The following is an 18,897-nucleotide window of genomic DNA, read 5'->3' as shown; positions in this document are numbered from 1 at the left end:
TGCTTTCAAAATACTGGCTAGACCTTTACAGGTTTCACCAATGGTGATCGATGGTTGGAATACGCAGGCGTCTATGGCGGATTTCAACTCCCGCTGATAGGGTCTAGAAGTGGAAAGTTGTCTGAATGACAACGAATGATTCTTTAGTTTCTACCGTACGTACATGATAGCCCATTGCACTTTCCCAACACAGCATTTTCTAGGGTACCTAGTAATATGCATCGACTATTTGACACGTGAGAGCGAAGCTGCAGAGACAGCTGCGAAAATCTCATTCTCCGCTCCATCCTCCAAAGGCAACAACGGTGACCTGACAGTCGCATGCTCCAAGATTCCCCTCGCAACCAACGCGTGCTTCAGCGCCACAGTGCCCTCCATGTGCGATCCTCGATGGTACACTGCCTTGGTCACTGGCAACAGCTTGTCATGGATCTCTCTCGCTCTGGGGTAATCCTTTGCCTTGCCCGCTTTGATCAACTCAATCAGAGCCTCGGGCGCAATATTGCCGTAGCCAACCAGAAAACCATCGACATCAAAGGCGGTGTGTAAAAGATATTCGTCATGGCAGGTGAGAATCTGGAGATCCGGCCTCTCCTTTCTGATGACGGGGATCTCAGTATCCCATCGTCTCATATTTCGGACGCCGTTCTTCATTGCAAAAACGCCAGGTTGCGCCGAAATATCGAGCAGAGTCTGCAAGTTGTACGTCGCCTTTGTTACGTCAGGATATTGGAACAGGATCAGCGGCAGCCCGCTGACCTCAAAGACGCGTTTGTACCGGTCCTGTGGGGCGCCGGGCTGATAGCCGAAGCGGAGCCAGCCGTGAGAAGGGTACAAGAGACCGGCCGAGGCGCCGGCTTCCCGGGCACGCTTGGCCTCTAGGGCCGCTACTTCGGTGCCTTCTCCCGTGATGCCGGCAATGATGGGGATGCGGTTGTCAACGGACTTGACAAAGGCTTTGATGACGGCAAGTTGTTCGTCTTGCGTCAGGAAGGTGCCCTCGCCGGCATGACCGAGAACGACGAGACCCTTGACGCCAGAGATGCTGCCGAGCCAGGAGCCGAGACGGTGAATGGCGTCGTAGTCTACGCTGCCGTCCTTGTTGAAGGGGGTGACGGGGGCAGGGGTGAGACCACGGAGGTCAAGGCCGACATTGGAACCCATGATTCGGTAAGGTTTGTGGGATTGGAAGTTTAAGGTGGTCTGAGAGTGATTACAGAGTTCTGAGATTTTGATGTGTGTATTGAGTGAGGTAAAGGCAAGTCTAAAACTACCTCCTGCAATGAAGTCTTTTATAACCAGATCATGGCGAGCTTCACACACAACTTTTCTTAGGGGCTAGATGAGCTCGCATTTGAGAACGTGCCGAAGTGGCGCCTACTTACTCGGATCCATGCACCTTTTCCCATGATTGAAGAAGAATGCCGAATGCTTACAGCGTATGCTTGGAGCTGACTACCAGCCCCGCTCATCCGAACCGGCGTGAGATGGGCGACTTCTTTTCCGGTCAGAATCCGAGAACGCAAATCCGAGCAGGCTCGGAACCACGACTCATGTCCACTAAAAGAGGGGCCAGAACACACACATAACAACCAAGAGAACAGGTAAGGATGATGTGAGTGCCAGGATGGGGCTTGACAAGTCCGGGCTCGTCCAATTGTCACCCCATCCACATGCCGCAAACGTGTCATAGGTGATGTGCTCCGAACTTTGGCATGGAGAATCGCGGAACGGATACCGTGACTATCTCGCCATCTACGACAGCAATGCATTGCACATATCCTCCCCGCTCATGGCGTCACTAGAGAGACTGGGACGAAGTTGTTTGATAAAACAAGCAGTCTTCGTACATGCATTTCCGAAATCTTCTAATCCGGGCTGCTTATGGACGCTGACGCTAAGCAGAAGTGGCTTGACGCTACTATCAAGACTGGAAAATATTTGTTTTCCGAGCCACTCGCTGCTTCGAGGACCCCGGCGCCAAGGGCAGTACCCCAGATTCCTGGGAAATTTCCCCCGCAACTCCAGGCCTAGCTGTAGGTTTCACGCCGCTTCCCCAGGTTCCTTGGTAGTAACTGGATATTAAGGCCTCGTCTCCCGCCTTTCAACTATAAAGCCGAGTCGCGAAGACTTTCCAGCTTCAAGCAGCTGCCTAACGATCATTTCATTCTATGGAGAACTCTCTGACAAAGAGAAAGTGCCAACCAATCACATCCGCAACAAGAGAAATGGCTGTCACCAGGGTCTCTTCGGACCGCTCCGACATTGAACACGTCTCTCACGAAAAGGACTCTGTCACCCACCATGAGTATCAACGCAATGGCAACCTGAGCCCTGATGACGTTGCATTCCTCGGCAACTTCCCAGAGGACAAGAAGAAGAAAGCAGTCCGCAAAGTCGACGTACGCACACTTTAGTTGCAACTGCCCCCTATGATACGTCGTATTGGCGTTACAACATAATCTGACTTGCATCTTCAATAGTACCGACTTATGCCAATGCTGATTCTGCTCTACCTCATGGCGTATCTCGACAAGACCAATATTGGAAACGCCAAGATCGAAGGGTTGTTAGGTAGCCTCCACATGACGGGCGTCGAGTACAACATTGCAGTTTCTGTCTTCTTCATCCCATTCGTCCTAGCCGAAGTCCCGAGCAACATGATTCTACACATGTTCAAGAGACCTTCGCTCTACATTGGTGGCATTGTCACATGCTGGGGCATCATCATGACCTGCAACGGCGTGGTCCAAAGCTATGGTGGCCTGATAGCTGTTCGAATATTCCTTGGCTTGTTTGAGTAAGCGATCACTCCTAACTGGTTGGAGAGACTACAGCAAAGATTAACTTAGGGACAGAGCAGGCTTCCTCCCCGGCGCTATTTTGATCATCTCCAAGTGGTACCTCCCAAACGAGACGCAGACTAGGATAGCTCTTCTCTATACCTCTGCCGCATCTGGCGGAGGCGTCTCTGGCCTTCTAGCATTTGCCATCGCAAAAATGGATGGTGTCGGAGGGTATGAAGGTTGGCGATGGGTGCGTCTGTAAGCCGTGAACCTTTATTGCATAGTTCTAACAACAACTTAGATATTCATTCTCGAAGGTTTGGCTACAGTGGTCATTGGCGTCATGTGCTTCTTCTTCCTCATCGACTCTCCCGCTCTGTCCAAGTGGCTTGACTCCGACGAAAAGCGCTATCTCGAATTACGACAAGAAGCCCGCCGGGTTCATCGACCGAGCGAGTTCCGAGAGAAACGCTTTGATAAGCAAGCTTTGATGTCTGTCTTGACAGACTGGAAGATTTATCTCTTGATCTTTGCGAACTGGTCGAATGCGGTCCCGAATTACGCCATGAAGTTCACGATGCCGCAGATTATTAAAAATATGGGCTATACCTCGGCCAACGCGCAGCTTTTGACGATGCCCCCCTATGCGGTGGGCGCTATCTCGGCCTACATATTTTCAGTCTTTGCTGATAGGTATTCGTGGCGAATGCCCTTCATCATTGGCCCTCAGCTTTGCCTCGTGGTTGCATTTAGCATCTTGTTCGCAAAAAGCGCCGATATCAAAGACAACATTGCATTGTGTTATTTCGCCGTGTGCCTGGCCTGTTTCGGGTAAGTCTTTTCATCTCAATACACCTGTCGGTCTCATATAGAAGACATTGGGGAACTAATCCAGGATCGCCAGAATGTATCCAATCCTTCCAGGAGTCAATGCCTGGAACGTAGCAAATACGCCGAGCCCAGAGAAACGAGCAATCAGCATCGGCTTCTTGGTCTGTGTCGGAAATATTGGTGGCTTGATCGGCAGCTATATCTACCTCGACAAGGAAGCGCCGACATACCCTACTGGCTTTGGAACATCTTTTGGATTCGCATCGGCCGGTATCATTGCTGTCATTGCTCTCGAAATCCTTCTGAAGAGGCTTAATGAGAAGAAGGCGCTACAGACTGAAGACGAAGTGAGGGAGAGGTATACCGAAGAAGAGCTTGGCCGCATGGGGGAGAAGAGCCCTTTGTTCAAATATGCTCTCTGAAAGAAACTTCAGCTCTTCCGGATACTCTCATAAAGTAGTTCGCTCAACACTGTAAAGTTTCCCGTACACGCGGCTTCAAATTGCCATATCCATGCATTTGTGTATCATCGTCGGACAAGAGACTCTCCTGTGTTCCTCGGAACCACTAGCCAAGCTGGGGTAGAGAACTACTGAAGAGCGCCTGATTTCCCAAGTTCCTGTGTCCCATTTTCGATTATCTGACATGAACCACCCTATACGAGACCGGAAGTCTCCAAATTCGGAGTCTACCGTGAAGCCAACTCGTCACCCACCACGTCGCCCTCAACCTCGACTTCTCAAATTGCCTGAGACCGCGAACCAGCAGCATCCACCGCAGTGGATCAACAACTCGATTATCACGGCCGGTTGGCCCAATGGCAAGGCGTCTGACTACGATTCATCATGTTATCAGGAGATTCTGGGTTCGACCCCCAGGCTGGTCAATTGAGTATCCTTTTGCCATCCTTGAAGGGTTACCTAGCTTGCGGCAGGAAATTATTCTTTTTTGTCACATAATTCGATACTGCAAGTCATTTCCTCTCGATGATGAGTTCCATTGAGTTATATCGCCTTATCATATTGATCGTTCATGAATCGTGAGTAGAGTATCTGTCGGAGGCGGCTTGAATTTTCTAGTATCCCAAGGACTCGTAGATGGCACCGAATCCCTTGAATTGCTTGAAAGCCTTAACCTTGGGCCCGTTCATAGGTTCCATGCCCTTGTCGCCCTTCTCCAGTGCCTTGCGATACGCGGGGCGCTCGGCAACATCCTTCAAATACCGCAAAATGTTCTTATGCTCTGACAAGTCCAGGAGAGGATAGAAACCGCGCATGGTGGTCAGAGTAAAGACCGTCATGATATCCGCAGCGCTCAGGTTCTCACCGGCAAGCCACTTGTTGTTGGCCAAGCGCTTGTCAATCAGTTTGAGGGCCTGGTGGGACTTTTCTTCCATCCGCTTGCCAAAGTCACTTTGCGAAGCGCCGGCAAACAATAGGGTCATAGCGCGGCCGAGAGTGGGCTGAAGAGTACCGTTGGCGAAGTGAAACCATTCGAGGTAGGCGGCGTAATCGGCGTCATCGGGGGTACGAAGAAGTCTCGGGGCTCCGGAGCCAGCCTTGCTGCCGTGGACGTTGAGAATGTACTCTACAGTTGCGCCTGACTCTCCAAGCTCGATTGGCGGTGAAACAGTGCTGTCGCGGAAATACGGTGCGGTTCCGGCGGGGTTCTGACTCGTTCAGCTGTCTATCCACTATTCACAAAATCTGCTGAAAAAGACTCACGATCTCCTTGATTTCTTTGGGCGCGAGTCCTGTGATGGGATCTCTCTGAAAGACATGCAAATCGTATGGTACTTGGAGTTCCTAGTAGAGTCTCAGTAATTACAGACCTAGATGATTGTTTGCGAGTTACCAACCTCCAAAAGCCACACAATTCTCTCTGATTGAGAAAGCCCAAGATGGTAAACTTCGATAGACATGTTGATTGATTGTTTCGATACGACTAAGATAGAGATAGATGCTTGAGATCGTTGATTCTGTCTGCCCCGAGGCAATACAATTGAGGGGTTGGCCCGCATCATATAAAGTAACACGTCCGCTAGGGGATCGGCTAGTCTAGAGTCTCGAGTGCCACCATGTTGACGTCAGGGGTCCAGGAGCAGAGTTCACGAGTGTAGCAAGCTGCGACGAAACGAACGGTGCCGCGGTCGGTGGGTCGAAGTTCTGGAGAGCCGGTGCAACTCTGGAAGCCGCCGTCCGCCTCATAGGAGCAGCGGACAGGGACCGACTCGGGTTGTCCGGAGTAGAGCGGGGGATGGCGGGGCAGACGACCGGATTTAGGGAGGATTCTGGTGGGGGTGGATGGACTGACCGTCCGATCGTCCGATAGACAGTCTCCTAGATCTCATCCACATCGGTGCCGAGTTACCTCGAAGAGATGATAGTGGGAGGCCGTGGGCTGCAGGCTGCTGTCTACTCGGATGATGGTTGCTCCAGTGCTTGACTTATCCCCGCGCCATGGTTTCTGAAGATTTCAGCTGCATCGTTTCTGCAGCGCTGGAGTCAATGATGATTTGCAGCAGGGATCAAAGCTCGGGAGTTGGCATACTGCGAATTTGTCATTCCATTGGGAGGGGTCACTAAGGCCAATTTGGGCCACAAATCCGACTCTTTGTGCAAGTACTGTTGTATTCAGCTCATAAATGATATCATTGCATAATTATTTATCCATACGTCTCTTGCGAGTTTTTTGTGGGCAGAGGGAAAACCCAGGCTGTCCTATCTGCCGGCTCGTCATAAGCAGTTTGATTCGTAGGCCAGATCGAGTATACTGGACGAAGTTACAAACTTACACAATCTGATTGTAAGCACAGCAACACGTGGCCAACACATGTAGTGATTGCTCGGCAACAATCCCCATTGGACAAGCGCCTTGTCGAGAGGTATTATGCTTTATCAACAGCATGTGAAGCGAGGGGGCATCTTGGAAACAGACTCTGGGAACAGTGAGCCCGGACTTGTGGAGGGTAAGAAGGTTTCGATCCAACCGATTTGCTCATCCTTGCCCCGCATTTCAGCCGAGCTTTGAGCGCCGGCAAGGGGGCCGTTTGTCTGCTGTGCGTTGTGGCCGGTTTGCTTGCTCCCCTTAATAATCAGCTGGCCCCTGACTTTCGCTTTTCCGGACTGCTTTCTGTGCACAAACTCCCAGCCAGATCTGCGTGCCACACCACGCGAGAGGCGTCAGGTATCTTTTTCGATTTGTTCCGGTACGAGATATCCTCCGTTATGATCCACCTACGGATTCGCCATATGCCGTAGTAAGACGAAGCGCACACACTCGGAGCGCTGAACCCGGTGTAGGAGCCGTTGTGGGTGCTGGAACCGACGTGGTAGTCCGGAGAATCGGACTTGAGTCAGTGGAGACCATCAGCAAACGCATCGGAGGGTCGGATATTCATGGATGGTGGTAGGATGGCCGACACACCAGCGGAAACAACGGCGAGCACCGACACTGGTATCCGCGATGATGCCCCTGTAACGACATCCGCCCCGACACCTTCGTCAAATATATCACAGCCGTCCCCGTCAACTCTGCCGCCGACTATTACCGATCGGAGGAAACGCAGCTTGCCCGAGGGTTCCCCCGAGGGCCCCGAAGAGGGCCGTTCGTCATCGGCTGCTGCTGCCGCCGCCGCCACTGCCGCCGCTAATCGGCGAAGAAGTCACAAAGTCAGTCGCGCATGCGACTTTTGCAAATCCAAGAAGCTGAAATGCTCCGGAACGATCCCATGCGACGTCTGCACCCGGAAACGTCTCTCCTGCATCTACGACGCTACTTACCGCCGAGGTAGACCGCCGACACCTCCGCCAGCATCCAGTTCTGCCCCCGGGTTATTTGAATCCCGACTGGTCCCCTCAACTTCCCTAGAGGTACACAGGTATGTCTTTGTAAGAACAAGTAGTGTTCGATAATGGTTAAAGTGGTAGTTAACCATTCACAGAAGACCGCTTCCCTCGGCGGCGCCTCTCCCATCCCTAGCACCGCGTGAACCACGTCTTCCCCGCCAGAGTGCGGCTCGGTCGAGAAGCCGTGATCATGTAGGCGACGAGGCAGAGGCTGCAGAGCGCAGCCGGCGCAGCGCTCTGCCAGGCTCACGCGCCTCGCCAGAAGTCGAGATTGCCGAGATCGAAGGGCAGTATGTTGACACCACTTCGAGTCTAACATTCCTGCACCGAGCATGGAAGCGCCTTTCGTCGCAGAGATCTAATACTACTGACGTTCCTGGAAACGCACCGAGCGGCGCCGAACAGCATCAGAGGCTGACGAGGGCAGGAGACAAGCCTTTCGATTCGCAGCCGTTGGACGTATCGACTCTTCCTGACCGGTTGGCCGGCTTGGACATGCTGGATTTCTACTTTGATGTTTGCGTAGTAACCTATCGATGCCTTCATCAAGGTTACGTCGCCCAGTGGTTCGAGATTCTGCTCGCAAATGCGAAAGACAGCCGTCCGCTGCACCACGAAATTGGCCACGCCAAAGCCTCTATCGTTTTGACCATTCTCGCTATCGTCACCCTCCGACAAAGCAAGGTCCGAAATGTCGACGAAGAAAGGTTTTCTCACCTTCTGCGCAGCGACGCTCTCTTTTCTCAGGCTTTGAGTTTAACGGATGCGGAGATCGGGTTGCCGAAGCTGGAGTCCTCGCAGGCACGCCTCTTGCAGGTGTTGTATCTCCTCCAAACATCTCGCATGAATCAAGCATGGTATGTCTTTGGGAGCATTCTCCCCATCATCTCGGCTTTGGGTCTACATCGGAAGTCCGGACGCAACAGGGCCAGCAGCGACAAGGACTACATACTGTCGCAGTGCCGGAAGAGGACTTTCTGGGTGGCATACACCATCGACAAGTATCTCTCTGTTGTATTTGGTCGGCCGAGGATGTACCGCGACGACGATATCGATCAGGACTTCCCTGACTGCGTCAACGATGAGGACATGACACCCCAAGGAAGATCAAGTGACGAGCCAGAGATGGATTGCCATGTTGAGAGTCTCATCTTCCACGCCAAACTCGCTCAAATCATTGACGGTATTTCTCGCGAGGTGTACTCGATTAAACCCGTTCATAAAGATGACCGTCTCATGATTGCACATCGATACGGCAAGGCTCTACACCGGTGGCGCGAGTCCTTGCCACACCATTTGGGTACCGTTCGACCCATGTCCTTAATTCCGTCATTCAGGAGACAGAACACAGCCCTCAAGCTGGCATATTGCCACGCCATTATGCACGCCAACCGACCCTTTCTTCTTGGAACGGGTGGCTCGAGAGGTGGTCAGCAATCGCCTCTAGAAGATAGTATTGATGAATGCATCACTGCAGCCAAGGCCGCACTTGAGACGGTCGACGGCATGGCTAGTGACGGGAAGTTATTCCACGCTTTCTGGTGGACGCCGTACGTCACCTTTTGTGCACTCGCGGTGGTGTACGTCTATGAAATTCAAAGAGGGAGACAGGACCCGGAAAGGGGCCTCTTTGAGCTGGCAGATCGCTGCCAGAATCACCTGGCGAAAGCAACGACTGCCGAGAGCCCAAGCCGCAGATACTCTGTCATTCTCGAAGAGCTTCGGCAAGAGGCTAGTTCTCATTCCGAAGGCCCTTCAGGCCGTGAGAGGAAGCCGACCATTGAGCGTGCTGAGCATGGAGGTGCGGAGCCGATGCATTTGGAAGAGGTTTCGGGCGCTCCAGCACCGCCGGCCGATATGGGTGAAGTGTTCCAGCAGCATGGGTTCGAAGGGATGACGAACCTCCTCAGTGGTTGGGAGACAACGGATTGGCTGGACTTAGACTCTTCGGTACACGATTTCCTCCAGAGTTTTCAACTAGGATGTTGAGCTGATTGTCTTCAGGCCTTTGCTACGTTTCCCAACTTCGAAGGATCGCCAGCGTACTGGATGCCGGATGTTCAGTGATCGCGCATGGAATGAGAGGATCGTGTCGGCTGACGAGGTTATAGCGACGGTGTACTATGATGAAGATACCAGGTAACAAAAGCTATTCGCTGTACAAAATAGTTTCTAGAAAGAAAAACCATTCAAGTCGGGTGCGAGTTGTCGGAAGAAAGGGAAGCAACCAAAGCCTCGATCGGCAACGCGGCAACCCTGATTGTCCGAACCAACCATTCGCCGGAATTAACGGGATAATAATACTGCTTCTTCACCCAGATTGCGGTGAGGTTATCTTGCGCTGTGGGGATGAAGCGGCCTGTCAAGCCGAGCCCCTTCTTTCAAGCTTCGTCCAAACTCCACCAACACTCTTCATCGCCAACTGCTTCGACGTGGGATCCTAGCTTGTTCGGCAACAGAACAGGAACCTGCAGATGCTAAGTCGCGGGAGCATCACCCGTGCCCGGCATGACCGGTAGAAACACCCTGTCGAATTACCCGCACAGATCAGCAATGCGGCATGACACCTCCTCCAAAGGCTCATCAGCCTCCGCGCTGCAAGGCACCCCCTTCGGGAAGGCCAATGCAAGAGCCACTTTGGACAACGGATACCGGCACCCATACTTTTCCAAAAGAGCCGGGTTTCCCTTTCGGAAGCCATGGCAAGTGCCGAATAAAAGCTTTTTAGACAACTCCAGATGAACCAGTTTCCTTTCGCTTTCGGATGAGACATGGATCTAGCACGGCCCCCAGCCAACCGGCTAAATTGACGATGATGGCCCCCTTTTCAACACTACCCTACGTGTGGGGTAACGAGATCACCGGGTTTTACACATAGTGCATGCGGCCCCTTTGGTTCTATGCACGAGCGGCTGAAGGGAAGTCTACAAAAGTTGCCAGATGCATCACAGGGAGCTCTGTCAACAGCTTCGTTCGTTCGACTCCGTTACCTAGGACTATAAGTAGTTGCTCAAGAACGAGCCCAAGATCGTCCTCGAGACACTGAATCAGCATCGCACTTGGTTGTAGCAAGTCCATCGCAGCTATGAAGTTCAGCACAATTCTCTCCGCTCTTGGGCTAGTCGCCTCTGCCAGCGCCGCTTCGCTGCAGCAGGTCACGAACTTTGGCTCAAATCCCAGCGGCGTCAAGATGTACATCTATGTTCCCGACAAGCTGGCGGCGAACCCTCCCGTGGTTGTGGCCATCCACTACTGCACAGGTACCGCTCAAGCCTACTACAACAACAGCCCCTACAAGACACTCGCAGATCAGAAGGGCTTCATCGTCATTTACCCCGAGTCACCATACTCGGGAACCTGTTGGGATGTCTCCTCAAAGGCAACTCTCACCCACAACGGAGGAGCTAACAGCAACTCCATCGCCAACATGGTCTCATACACTCTCAGCAAGTACAACGGCAACAAGTCGAAGGTCTTTGTCACCGGCTCTTCATCCGGCGCCATGATGACTGTAAGTCAACGTCCATAACTCAACAAGACAATGCTCGAGTGACTAATCGCGCAACAGAACGTCCTGGCCGCGACGTACCCCGACGTCTTCGCCGCTGGCATCGTCTACAACGGCGTCCCAGCCGGTTGCTTTTACACCGGTACGGTCAACGGCTGGAACAGCACCTGCTCTTCGGGCCAATCGATTGCCACGCCGGCACGCTGGGCCCAATGGGTCTACGACGCCTACCCCGGCTACACGGGGTCCCGCCCCCGCATGCAGATTTACCACGGCAGCACCGACACCACGCTCAACTACGCCAACTACCAGGAGACCATCAAGCAGTGGTCTGGCGTCTTTGGATACAACCCGGACAAACCTGTCACTTCCTCTCAGAACACCCCTATTGCCAACTATCGCACTGATGTGTTTGGTGATCACCTGACGGGTGTTTGGGCTGTTGGCGTTGGACACACTGTGCCCATCCGGGGTGACGATGACATGAAGTTCTTCGGCCTGTAGTCGTTCTCAACACGTACAATAATTCTTGGATATAGTTTGAAGGAAGCTTCAGCCGCCGCTCTGGCAGTAAATAACTAGTGCGTATTGTTATGATACTTCTTCGGTCTTAACATACATTGTCTCCGACGTGTGAATTTTGGAAGCTCTTTTATAAAGTTTCCCGCGGAGAAACATAGTCCGCGGGGACAATCTATCCCCCGTTGACGGACCGAGGCATGATTCAGAACCGGGCCGGTATTGATAAAGGATCTCAGACCCGCCGGCTACGAGGCCGGCTCTCTGAAGGAACCGGAGGTTATGACTTCTTGACGCAGCGCTGCGGAAAAGCCAATACGGGTGTTGCAATTTACTCGCAGATACCCAAGTTGCGTATCCGCTGCTTTCCCATTCACGAAGTTGACAGTGTCCAGCTTCACGCATTATGCATTACCTTAGTCCGGACCGAAGAGCTGCAGGAGAAACTTACTGAAGGGTTCGACGTAGCGGCCCTTCTCGTGCCTCCAAGTCCTCTTTCAACTTCTCCGCAAACCGCGACACGTTGACCTCGTCCAACATAGAATAGTGTTCACCCGGAACATCATAACACTGCACATCGCTCACAAATTCCCGCCACCGGCTGAGCTTATTCAGAACCCAATTCTGGCGGTCAATAGCTACCTCCTTGAGAGGATCTGCGACAAATACATCCATGCTGCTTATCGTTCCCCGTGGCTCGTAGTCTCAAGCCAGATGCTGGAGCGAAGATGCCAAATCTGCCCACTTGACAAATTCCTCTTCGCCGAGGCCTAACTCAAGCCAACGATCCGAGTCGCTGAGGGCTCGGAGGTGGGCGACTGCTTCTTGCTTTGAGAATGTGCGCAACATGGGTATCTGCTGTAAAGCCTGATCCTGTTCGATGAGCTTCGTGAAGTGAAATAAGTTGGCGAGACACTCTACCCAGCCGAACTGTCTCATGCGGTGCTTTATATGCGGCGGAAGGTTCCAGCAACCGCAGTCAAGAACCTCATCACCTGCTGTCTCCAGTCTCTTACATAATTCGAAGGCAATCATTGAGCCGAACGAATAGCCTGCGATAGCATACGGCCCCTTTGCTTGGACGGCTTTAAGGTGCTGAAAATAGTAATCCAACAACTCATCCAAGGAGGCAAAAGGCGAAACGCCGCTATCGAAACCCTCCGCACGGAAGGCAAAGACTGGCCGGTCGTTGATGAGCCTCATGAGGTTCATGAAGACCAGGATTTCTCCGACACCGGGATGTACGAGCCACAGCGGCGTCTTTCTGCCCTTTGACCGGAGGGTAGCGACCGGGCTGCCGACTTCATCTTTCCTCTCAGATCCCTCGATTATCATAGCTGGCCGCCGAGGCGTCGGTTCTCTCAGGACTTGGCTGAGCGTGAGTCTTTCTGGTAATTGAAGCCGGTCCGAGATTAGACGCGCTATCTTGATGAGGTCCATTGACGTAGCGCCGAGCCAGAATACCGATCCTTCGGTGCTGAGATGTGGCCCCTTGACTTGGAAATACTCCTGTATTTCGTGGCGAATGAGTGCCTCAAGAGAAGAAATCGTCTCCTCTGCTACGTCATGTTCTACTCTGTCGGCTTCGCTCGCTTTATGGAGATGCTGGGCGTACGTGCCCTTCCCGAAAGCCGACTTGATCGCACCTCTTGGGCAGCTTTCCTAGTGCCGATGGCTTGAGATCAGCGGCTGTTAGGGGTAGAACGATGGCAGATGAAGACATATGTAAGCCGATAATCTCGACTATCCTATTGCGAGTCTTGGTCCGGGCTCGGATATCATTGTCCTCAACCGATGGTAAGTAAGCAACGACGATTTGTTCTGTGTCAGATGACTGTGGTAAAGTTGAGAAGCAACAGAAAGAGCCCGGAACTGCCCCTTGTGTCAACTCTTTCTCGATATGGTGTTCCACTCGTCTGGGGCGTACTTCACCCCGTTGATGATAATCGTATCTTTGGAGCGTCCCTGGAGGATTAGTTGACCGTTGTGGTTGACACAAGCAACATTGCCAGTAATAAACCAGCCATCACTTGTGAAGGCGGCCGCAGTAGAGTCGCGATCGTTGAAGTAGCCGTCAAATACTACGTCGCCGGAGAGTTCCAGAAGCCCAACCTCGCCGGCGTCTGCGAATGCAGATGGAGAATTGCCATCGAAGAGTCTCACTCGCAGCTGTAGCCCAGGGACGCCTTTGCCAACGTCAACATGTTGGTAATTTTGTCCTCGATCATACGTCGGGCAATTTGCGTTATTTACACACCCAGCGCAAGTTTCTGTAATTCCGAAACCCGGGACGATGATGTCTTTGCGAGCACCGTAGTTCTCGAGTTGTGTCTGGAGTGTCTCGCAGACATCCACTGTGTTTGCTTCCCCACCCGAATCAAGCCATTGCAGACATCCAAGATCTAGATCTCCATCCCACTACGGTGTTTGTTCCGACATGAGCTCCCTGGATAACTTCGCCAAGAAAGAATGAGGGGCAAAGGTTCGCGAAACACGGTGGCGGCTGACTATATTCAGTAGCTGCACAGGGTTGGACAGCACCTCGTCCGCGGGGAGATGCACTTGGGAGAGACCCATGTACATCGCGAGGAGATGATTCTCGGTTAGGCTCGCTACGTGGTCCATGACGATCTAGTTGAGGTAGGGACCGCCGCTGTGTGGTCTTGTAGACTTGGCTCTGCCTTCTAGCGAAGCAAGTATTTGAGCATGGCTGAGTTGTACCGCCTTGGCTCTTCCAGTCGTACCCGATGTCAGCGTCAGAACCGCCGGGTCGGAAGCAGAAGAACTGTCAGGCAAAGGTAGCAGCGGCATCAATTGACTCATCCTAGCAAGACTTTGAGAAGTTGTCTTGGCAACCGGTAATTCCTTGGCAAAGTCTTGCAAACAGTATGAGCCTGAAAGCGACTGAGGTACTATGCAGAGCGGATCCTTCAACAAGATGGGGAGATATGAGAGGTACTCTGATCGACCAGGCTCAAGAATCGAAGTGGTTGAAATTGCTGGCAATAGCACTGCGATTACAGTCGACCAAAACCAGATGATGGTGTCCAGGATGTTGTCGAGGCACAGCAAATCAACATGGTGTTCTCCGCCGATGCCAACGGATGGTGGGCACAGCCGAAGGAGAACCTGAGCATTTGCACGAGCCAGACAGAGCAAGTCTGAATATGGCACGCCTGTCGGCACGAGATCCCCAACTGTCTCTTCTGCTCCATAGACTATAATTCATTGAGATGTAGACTCAGCGGCATTTAGAATGAGGTCGTTGAGGGTTGGTCCTTGTCCAGCCCTTTTGGCCGGGTTCAGGGGCTCCATTGCTTCGAGAAATATGGCAAGAAGCTCATGAGTAGAGGCTCAGATAGGAAAGAATGTTGCGGAGCAAATGGCTACCACTCTCGATCTATACCGTCACGTAATGATCATGTGTGCGATGTTCCAGTCGTCAGCATTCGAAAGCATCAAGGCCAGATTAAAGGAGGAGAAACTTGAACAAGAATAGGCGCAAAGACACTTTGGATGCTCTCGGGATCGTTTACCCGAGTCTATCTATTATCGATAAATCTCAGAGGATTCGTTTGGCAATTCTGTGTGGGTGACTACCTGTGAATACCCAGCAAACTGCGCGGGGTGAGTGCAATATCAAGCCACCATGCATTCAGCGCAAACAATCTCAAGGTGAATCACGTTAATAGAGTCTTGATTTGATGGCGTGGCTAACCAACGTTCCTCGCCAAGCTGACCTGTTGCAACACAGCCGGATGACTAGTTGCTTCCTAAGCAAAAATTGAATTTGTTCATAACAGAGTCCTATATACGGCGCAGCTGCGAAAAGTTCCAATTTGTACATGAAGACAGAAACCGTACAGGTTACCGAGAAGCACCCGAGCCCCACTTCACATCGAGAAAGAAGACCTACTGCAAAGCAGTAACGACCGCGTTATAAGCCGCCTTGGGGTTAAAGTTGGCATCAAACAAGAGCGGGTTATTCTGCGCCCTCCAGCTGTCCGGGTCACGCACTCCCCAGACCGTGATACCAACGCACTGCGGAACCTGCAGACAGGCCTTTGTCACAGCCGTGTAGTCAGCCGCGCTGGCGCCGACAATGTCCAGCTCCGTGATGGCAACCTCCTTGACGCCACTGCCGGCGAGGGTCTGTAGCGCGCCAAGAGCGTTGCCGCCTTGGTTAGCTTGGAGATGGGCTTGGGAGCCTGGCGTGAGATCCGTTAGTATTCGTGCATGGTGACCAAGGAAGAGTGTGTTGGACTGGCTTCACACGTACCGATACCGTCAATGGGGATGCCCTTGCCGATCCACTCCTTGACCTTGCGAGCCATGGCCTGCGTCTTGGCGTAGCTGGCCTGGTCGAGGTTGTAGTCGTTGATGTATAGCTTGGCATTGGGGTCCGCGGCCCTGGCAGCGCGGAAAGCGATGCCGACAAAGTCCTCGCCGAGGACCTGCGAGAAGACGGAGGAACGGAGGGAGCCGTCCTCGTTGAAGATCTCATTGACAACGTCCTGACCACACAAGGTTCAGTAACGTTGGTTTCCTAGAGAAGAAGAAGAAGAAGGTGGACATAGACTCACCCAGTGGTAAATCTTGCCCTTGTACCGGCCAACAACAGCCTTGATATGGTCCTCAATGACAGTCGTCAAACCAGCCTTATCACGGACGTTATTCACCCAGCCCGCAAGCTGAGAGTGCCACACAAGGGTATGCCCGCGGACAAGCTTGCCGTTCTGCTGCGCAAAGTTGACGAGGTAGTCGGACGTGGCCCAGTTGAACTGGCCGCGGTTGGGCTCGATCTGGTCCCACTTCATCGAGTTCTCCGGCGTGACCTGACCAAAGTTGGCCTTGATGATGTCGGCGTTCTTGCCGGCAGTCAGGCGGTTCTGGTCGGTGCAGGTGCCAAAGTATTGCTTGCCTTTGGCCTTGATCAGCTTGTCGATGGACTGCGAGGCCTGCCTCTCCTCGAGGGGAGCGGCGAGAACGGTGATGGGTGCCAGGAGGCAGACGAGGCTTGAAGAGAACTTCATTGTGAGTGATGAGGTGGAAAAGAGTGGACCGTGGTGCTGTGAATGCTGTATTCCATTGTCTTAGCTAGCCGCCTTTATAGAGCTGGAAGTCGTGCTTCGGGTAGATGGAGGCTCTCAAGCCAACACATTTGGCTTAACCTTAGATGAAGGACCGCCCATTTGCTTAAACTACCACTATACAATAACCATAACTCGAATTACTTATTTGGGCACGAATCAAGGCCAAATGAGGGACTCGGACATGCAAAGTCCAGGATCTCGGCCCGTTCTGGAAAGCCAAGCTCGGTGGTAACAAGCCGTAATGGCACGGAAGGTATTATTCATCGTGTAAGAAGCGGACACCAGCCGTCCTGGAAAAAAGACACTCCCCCTGGTAATGCGGGGAATAAGCATGGGTGATATTGGCTGAATGTGTTAGTTCCTTGCGGGCATTCGACAGTGACATTACCCAAGGGAACTAGTCATGGCTTGAACATCGCAAGACGCACTTAGCGGCAGCGAGCTGGCCATGCAGTGGCCTCGTGCTTTTCAGATAGATTGCTAGCTATTGCTAAGGGCGGCTGAAATGAGGCGCCTAGGTAGCATCTGAACTTTGCGAGATCCGAGTTTGGCGAGCCTCGGTAGCTGCAAGAGGCCACCCATGTCCGATGCGTACCGAGTGAAACCCCAGGGTCTTGGCCACCACTGCTGCCGCTTATGAGAGGCCTTCCACCATTGCTCCGGGCTACTTGATGTGCCATGTAGCTTTTCGGATGACCGGTATGCGCCATAGAGCCGGGGAATTATTCTAGATTGATGTAGATTGTTCTTATTTCCCAGAAGGGGCACGTAATTCCCCGTCCTGATGATCCCACCCCTGGAGGGTCGAATGGTGTAAAGAGTATCTTACATCCGCTCTTACGGAGTGGGAGTCATAGTCGTGGCTCTGAATCAAAGTCCTGAGTCGAAGTTCCGTCCGTGTGACTGCTCTCAAGTATGTGGGAGGGGAACTGATGCAGCAACAAGATTGTCTGCCCTGTTCATAGTTGTACCGAATTTGACAAGGCCTCGATGGATCAGGAGTTGGCGCTGGCAATGAGATCGCTGATCAAATTTTTGACCGGTTCGAAAACCTCTTCATCATCGCCAGGTGGTACAAACACCTTGACACGCCCCTCTGAGAGCACGAACCCGCCACAAGCAATCTTGGTGACTCTCACGCCAGGATGGAAGAGATTCAGGGCGAGATGCTTTTCCAAGTAGGCACCCAAAGCATGCAAGAACGCTTCGTCATGCTCCCTTTGGCGGTCAACCCATCCCCATCCTTCGTCCGCCTTGCCGCCCGCGAGCTTTTTTCTCTTTCTAGGATCCTCTTGGTAGCCTTGAGTGAGCCCTGCCCTGTTGATAATCGTCGGGTTCGTGAGCGTCATCCCTTCGTTTGTAAACCGCTTGAGCTCCTCAGCCGGTATGATGATGTCGATTGACTTGATTCCGAGCCCGTCTGGGGGTTGTTCGTCAGTACCATCTGAGGTCACTGCGGGTGGTATGTAGAATCCCAGGGTCAAGACCATGTCTTTTGCCAGAGGGCCCTGTGAGGGGAGACCAGCATCTTCGATCCACCGTTCCCATGCGGTAGTCAGGCCTTTCGTACCCAAGCGTAACGAACTGATCCGGCAGTCGAATGTGCTTGACAGAAAGTCAACGATAACTGATTTCAAAGGTGCAGGCATGCGAAGGAGAAGCAGAGGTAGATGCAAAAAGTGCCTGTCATCTTTTATGCCGCTGCTGGTTAGCAACCCAGGCACACCGAGGCTATTGGCCGATTGCAGTTCGGCAGTAGGCTCTTCCGTGATCTTTTCAGAAAGCGATGGTAGCAGCACAGCTGTGCACAGCGCGTTCTCGTATCTCATCTCGAATACAAGGCATCTCTTCTTGCGGACCCTTTCATCAGTCTCGACACCATCGCTGCTAAGATCCCTGCTCAGACCGGGGTCCGTATCGTCCGCGCCGCCTAGTAGAGCTTCAACGCCAACCCATCGTATTCCAACTTTTTCCAGCGGGCCGGCGCGTCCTAGAGAGCTGTCGCTGCCTTCCAGCCCAACCTGTACACCTCTGACGACGTCTCCCACCAGCGTGTCGCGCAAGCGCTGCGACAGTGCCTGTAATCGAGGAAAGCTCAGGGTATTGGCGCCGACGTACAGCGGCGATGCGCGATGGGTGGAAAAGGTGGTGTTGAAGAAGGGCGGAGGTGGTTCGCGCTCATCGAGGGACGATGGAGATGGTCTTTCGGGAAGTACTTCGGAATCGAATCCGGCCGCGGCCGCACGAGGGCGACCACGAGGAGGCATTGCGGTGAGCCGGCGAGGGTGCTGGCGACTCGGGGAATGGGTGCG

General features: G+C 52.8%; 9 protein-coding genes across 9 annotated transcripts; 3 read left to right on the top strand and 6 right to left on the bottom strand.

Moving 5' to 3' along the window:
• Positions 1-225: 225 nt before the first annotated feature.
• CPAR01_11583 (dihydrodipicolinate synthetase) lies at positions 226-1,164 on the bottom strand (the record flags this gene model as incomplete). Its single annotated transcript, XM_060495842.1, has 1 exon — positions 226-1,164. One exon carries the CDS (start codon positions 1,162-1,164, stop codon positions 226-228), a length of 939 nt encoding a protein of 312 aa, XP_060346190.1.
• Positions 1,165-2,228: 1,064 nt separating this feature from the next.
• Positions 2,229-4,039, top strand: CPAR01_11582 (major facilitator superfamily transporter; the record flags this gene model as incomplete). Its single annotated transcript, XM_060495841.1, has 5 exons — positions 2,229-2,402; positions 2,484-2,800; positions 2,853-3,036; positions 3,088-3,617; positions 3,682-4,039. The coding sequence occupies 5 exons, from the start codon at positions 2,229-2,231 to the stop codon at positions 4,037-4,039; spliced, it is 1,563 nt and encodes a 520-aa protein (XP_060346189.1).
• A 653-nt stretch (positions 4,040-4,692) lies between these two features.
• On the bottom strand, positions 4,693-5,538 carry CPAR01_11581 (glutathione S-transferase; the record flags this gene model as incomplete). The annotated part of the gene is made up of 3 exons (XM_060495840.1): positions 4,693-5,286; positions 5,342-5,422; positions 5,476-5,538. The coding sequence occupies 3 exons, from the start codon at positions 5,536-5,538 to the stop codon at positions 4,693-4,695; spliced, it is 738 nt and encodes a 245-aa protein (XP_060346188.1).
• A 1,492-nt stretch (positions 5,539-7,030) lies between these two features.
• On the top strand, positions 7,031-9,532 carry CPAR01_11580 (fungal specific transcription factor domain-containing protein; the record flags this gene model as incomplete). Its single annotated transcript, XM_060495839.1, has 3 exons — positions 7,031-7,497; positions 7,561-9,415; positions 9,470-9,532. The coding sequence occupies 3 exons, from the start codon at positions 7,031-7,033 to the stop codon at positions 9,530-9,532; spliced, it is 2,385 nt and encodes a 794-aa protein (XP_060346187.1).
• A 1,018-nt stretch (positions 9,533-10,550) lies between these two features.
• On the top strand, positions 10,551-11,477 carry CPAR01_11579 (acetylxylan esterase A; the record flags this gene model as incomplete). The annotated part of the gene is made up of 2 exons (XM_060495838.1): positions 10,551-10,976; positions 11,034-11,477. The coding sequence occupies 2 exons, from the start codon at positions 10,551-10,553 to the stop codon at positions 11,475-11,477; spliced, it is 870 nt and encodes a 289-aa protein (XP_060346186.1).
• A 720-nt stretch (positions 11,478-12,197) lies between these two features.
• Positions 12,198-12,827, bottom strand: CPAR01_11578 (uncharacterized protein; the record flags this gene model as incomplete). The annotated part of the gene is made up of 1 exon (XM_060495837.1): positions 12,198-12,827. The coding sequence occupies one exon, from the start codon at positions 12,825-12,827 to the stop codon at positions 12,198-12,200; it is 630 nt and encodes a 209-aa protein (XP_060346185.1).
• A 259-nt stretch (positions 12,828-13,086) lies between these two features.
• On the bottom strand, positions 13,087-13,757 carry CPAR01_11577 (uncharacterized protein; the record flags this gene model as incomplete). Its single annotated transcript, XM_060495836.1, has 2 exons — positions 13,087-13,331; positions 13,475-13,757. Coding segments are annotated over 2 exons (528 nt in total), but the record flags the coding sequence as incomplete, so codon positions are not given.
• A 1,647-nt stretch (positions 13,758-15,404) lies between these two features.
• CPAR01_11576 (glycosyl hydrolase family 10) lies at positions 15,405-16,525 on the bottom strand (the record flags this gene model as incomplete). The annotated part of the gene is made up of 3 exons (XM_060495835.1): positions 15,405-15,700; positions 15,772-16,006; positions 16,076-16,525. 3 exons carry the CDS (start codon positions 16,523-16,525, stop codon positions 15,405-15,407), a joined length of 981 nt encoding a protein of 326 aa, XP_060346183.1.
• A 1,055-nt stretch (positions 16,526-17,580) lies between these two features.
• CPAR01_11575 (uncharacterized protein) lies at positions 17,581-18,852 on the bottom strand (the record flags this gene model as incomplete). Its single annotated transcript, XM_060495834.1, has 1 exon — positions 17,581-18,852. One exon carries the CDS (start codon positions 18,850-18,852, stop codon positions 17,581-17,583), a length of 1,272 nt encoding a protein of 423 aa, XP_060346182.1.
• Between the last annotated feature and the right edge of the window lie 45 nt (positions 18,853-18,897).

The sequence above is a fragment of the Colletotrichum paranaense genome (assembly GCF_030867605.1).
Source record: "Colletotrichum paranaense strain IMI 384185 chromosome Unknown Scaffold_9.1, whole genome shotgun sequence".
Classification (NCBI taxonomy): domain Eukaryota; kingdom Fungi; phylum Ascomycota; class Sordariomycetes; order Glomerellales; family Glomerellaceae; genus Colletotrichum; species Colletotrichum paranaense.
This window is presented reverse-complemented; position numbering and strand designations above follow the sequence as displayed.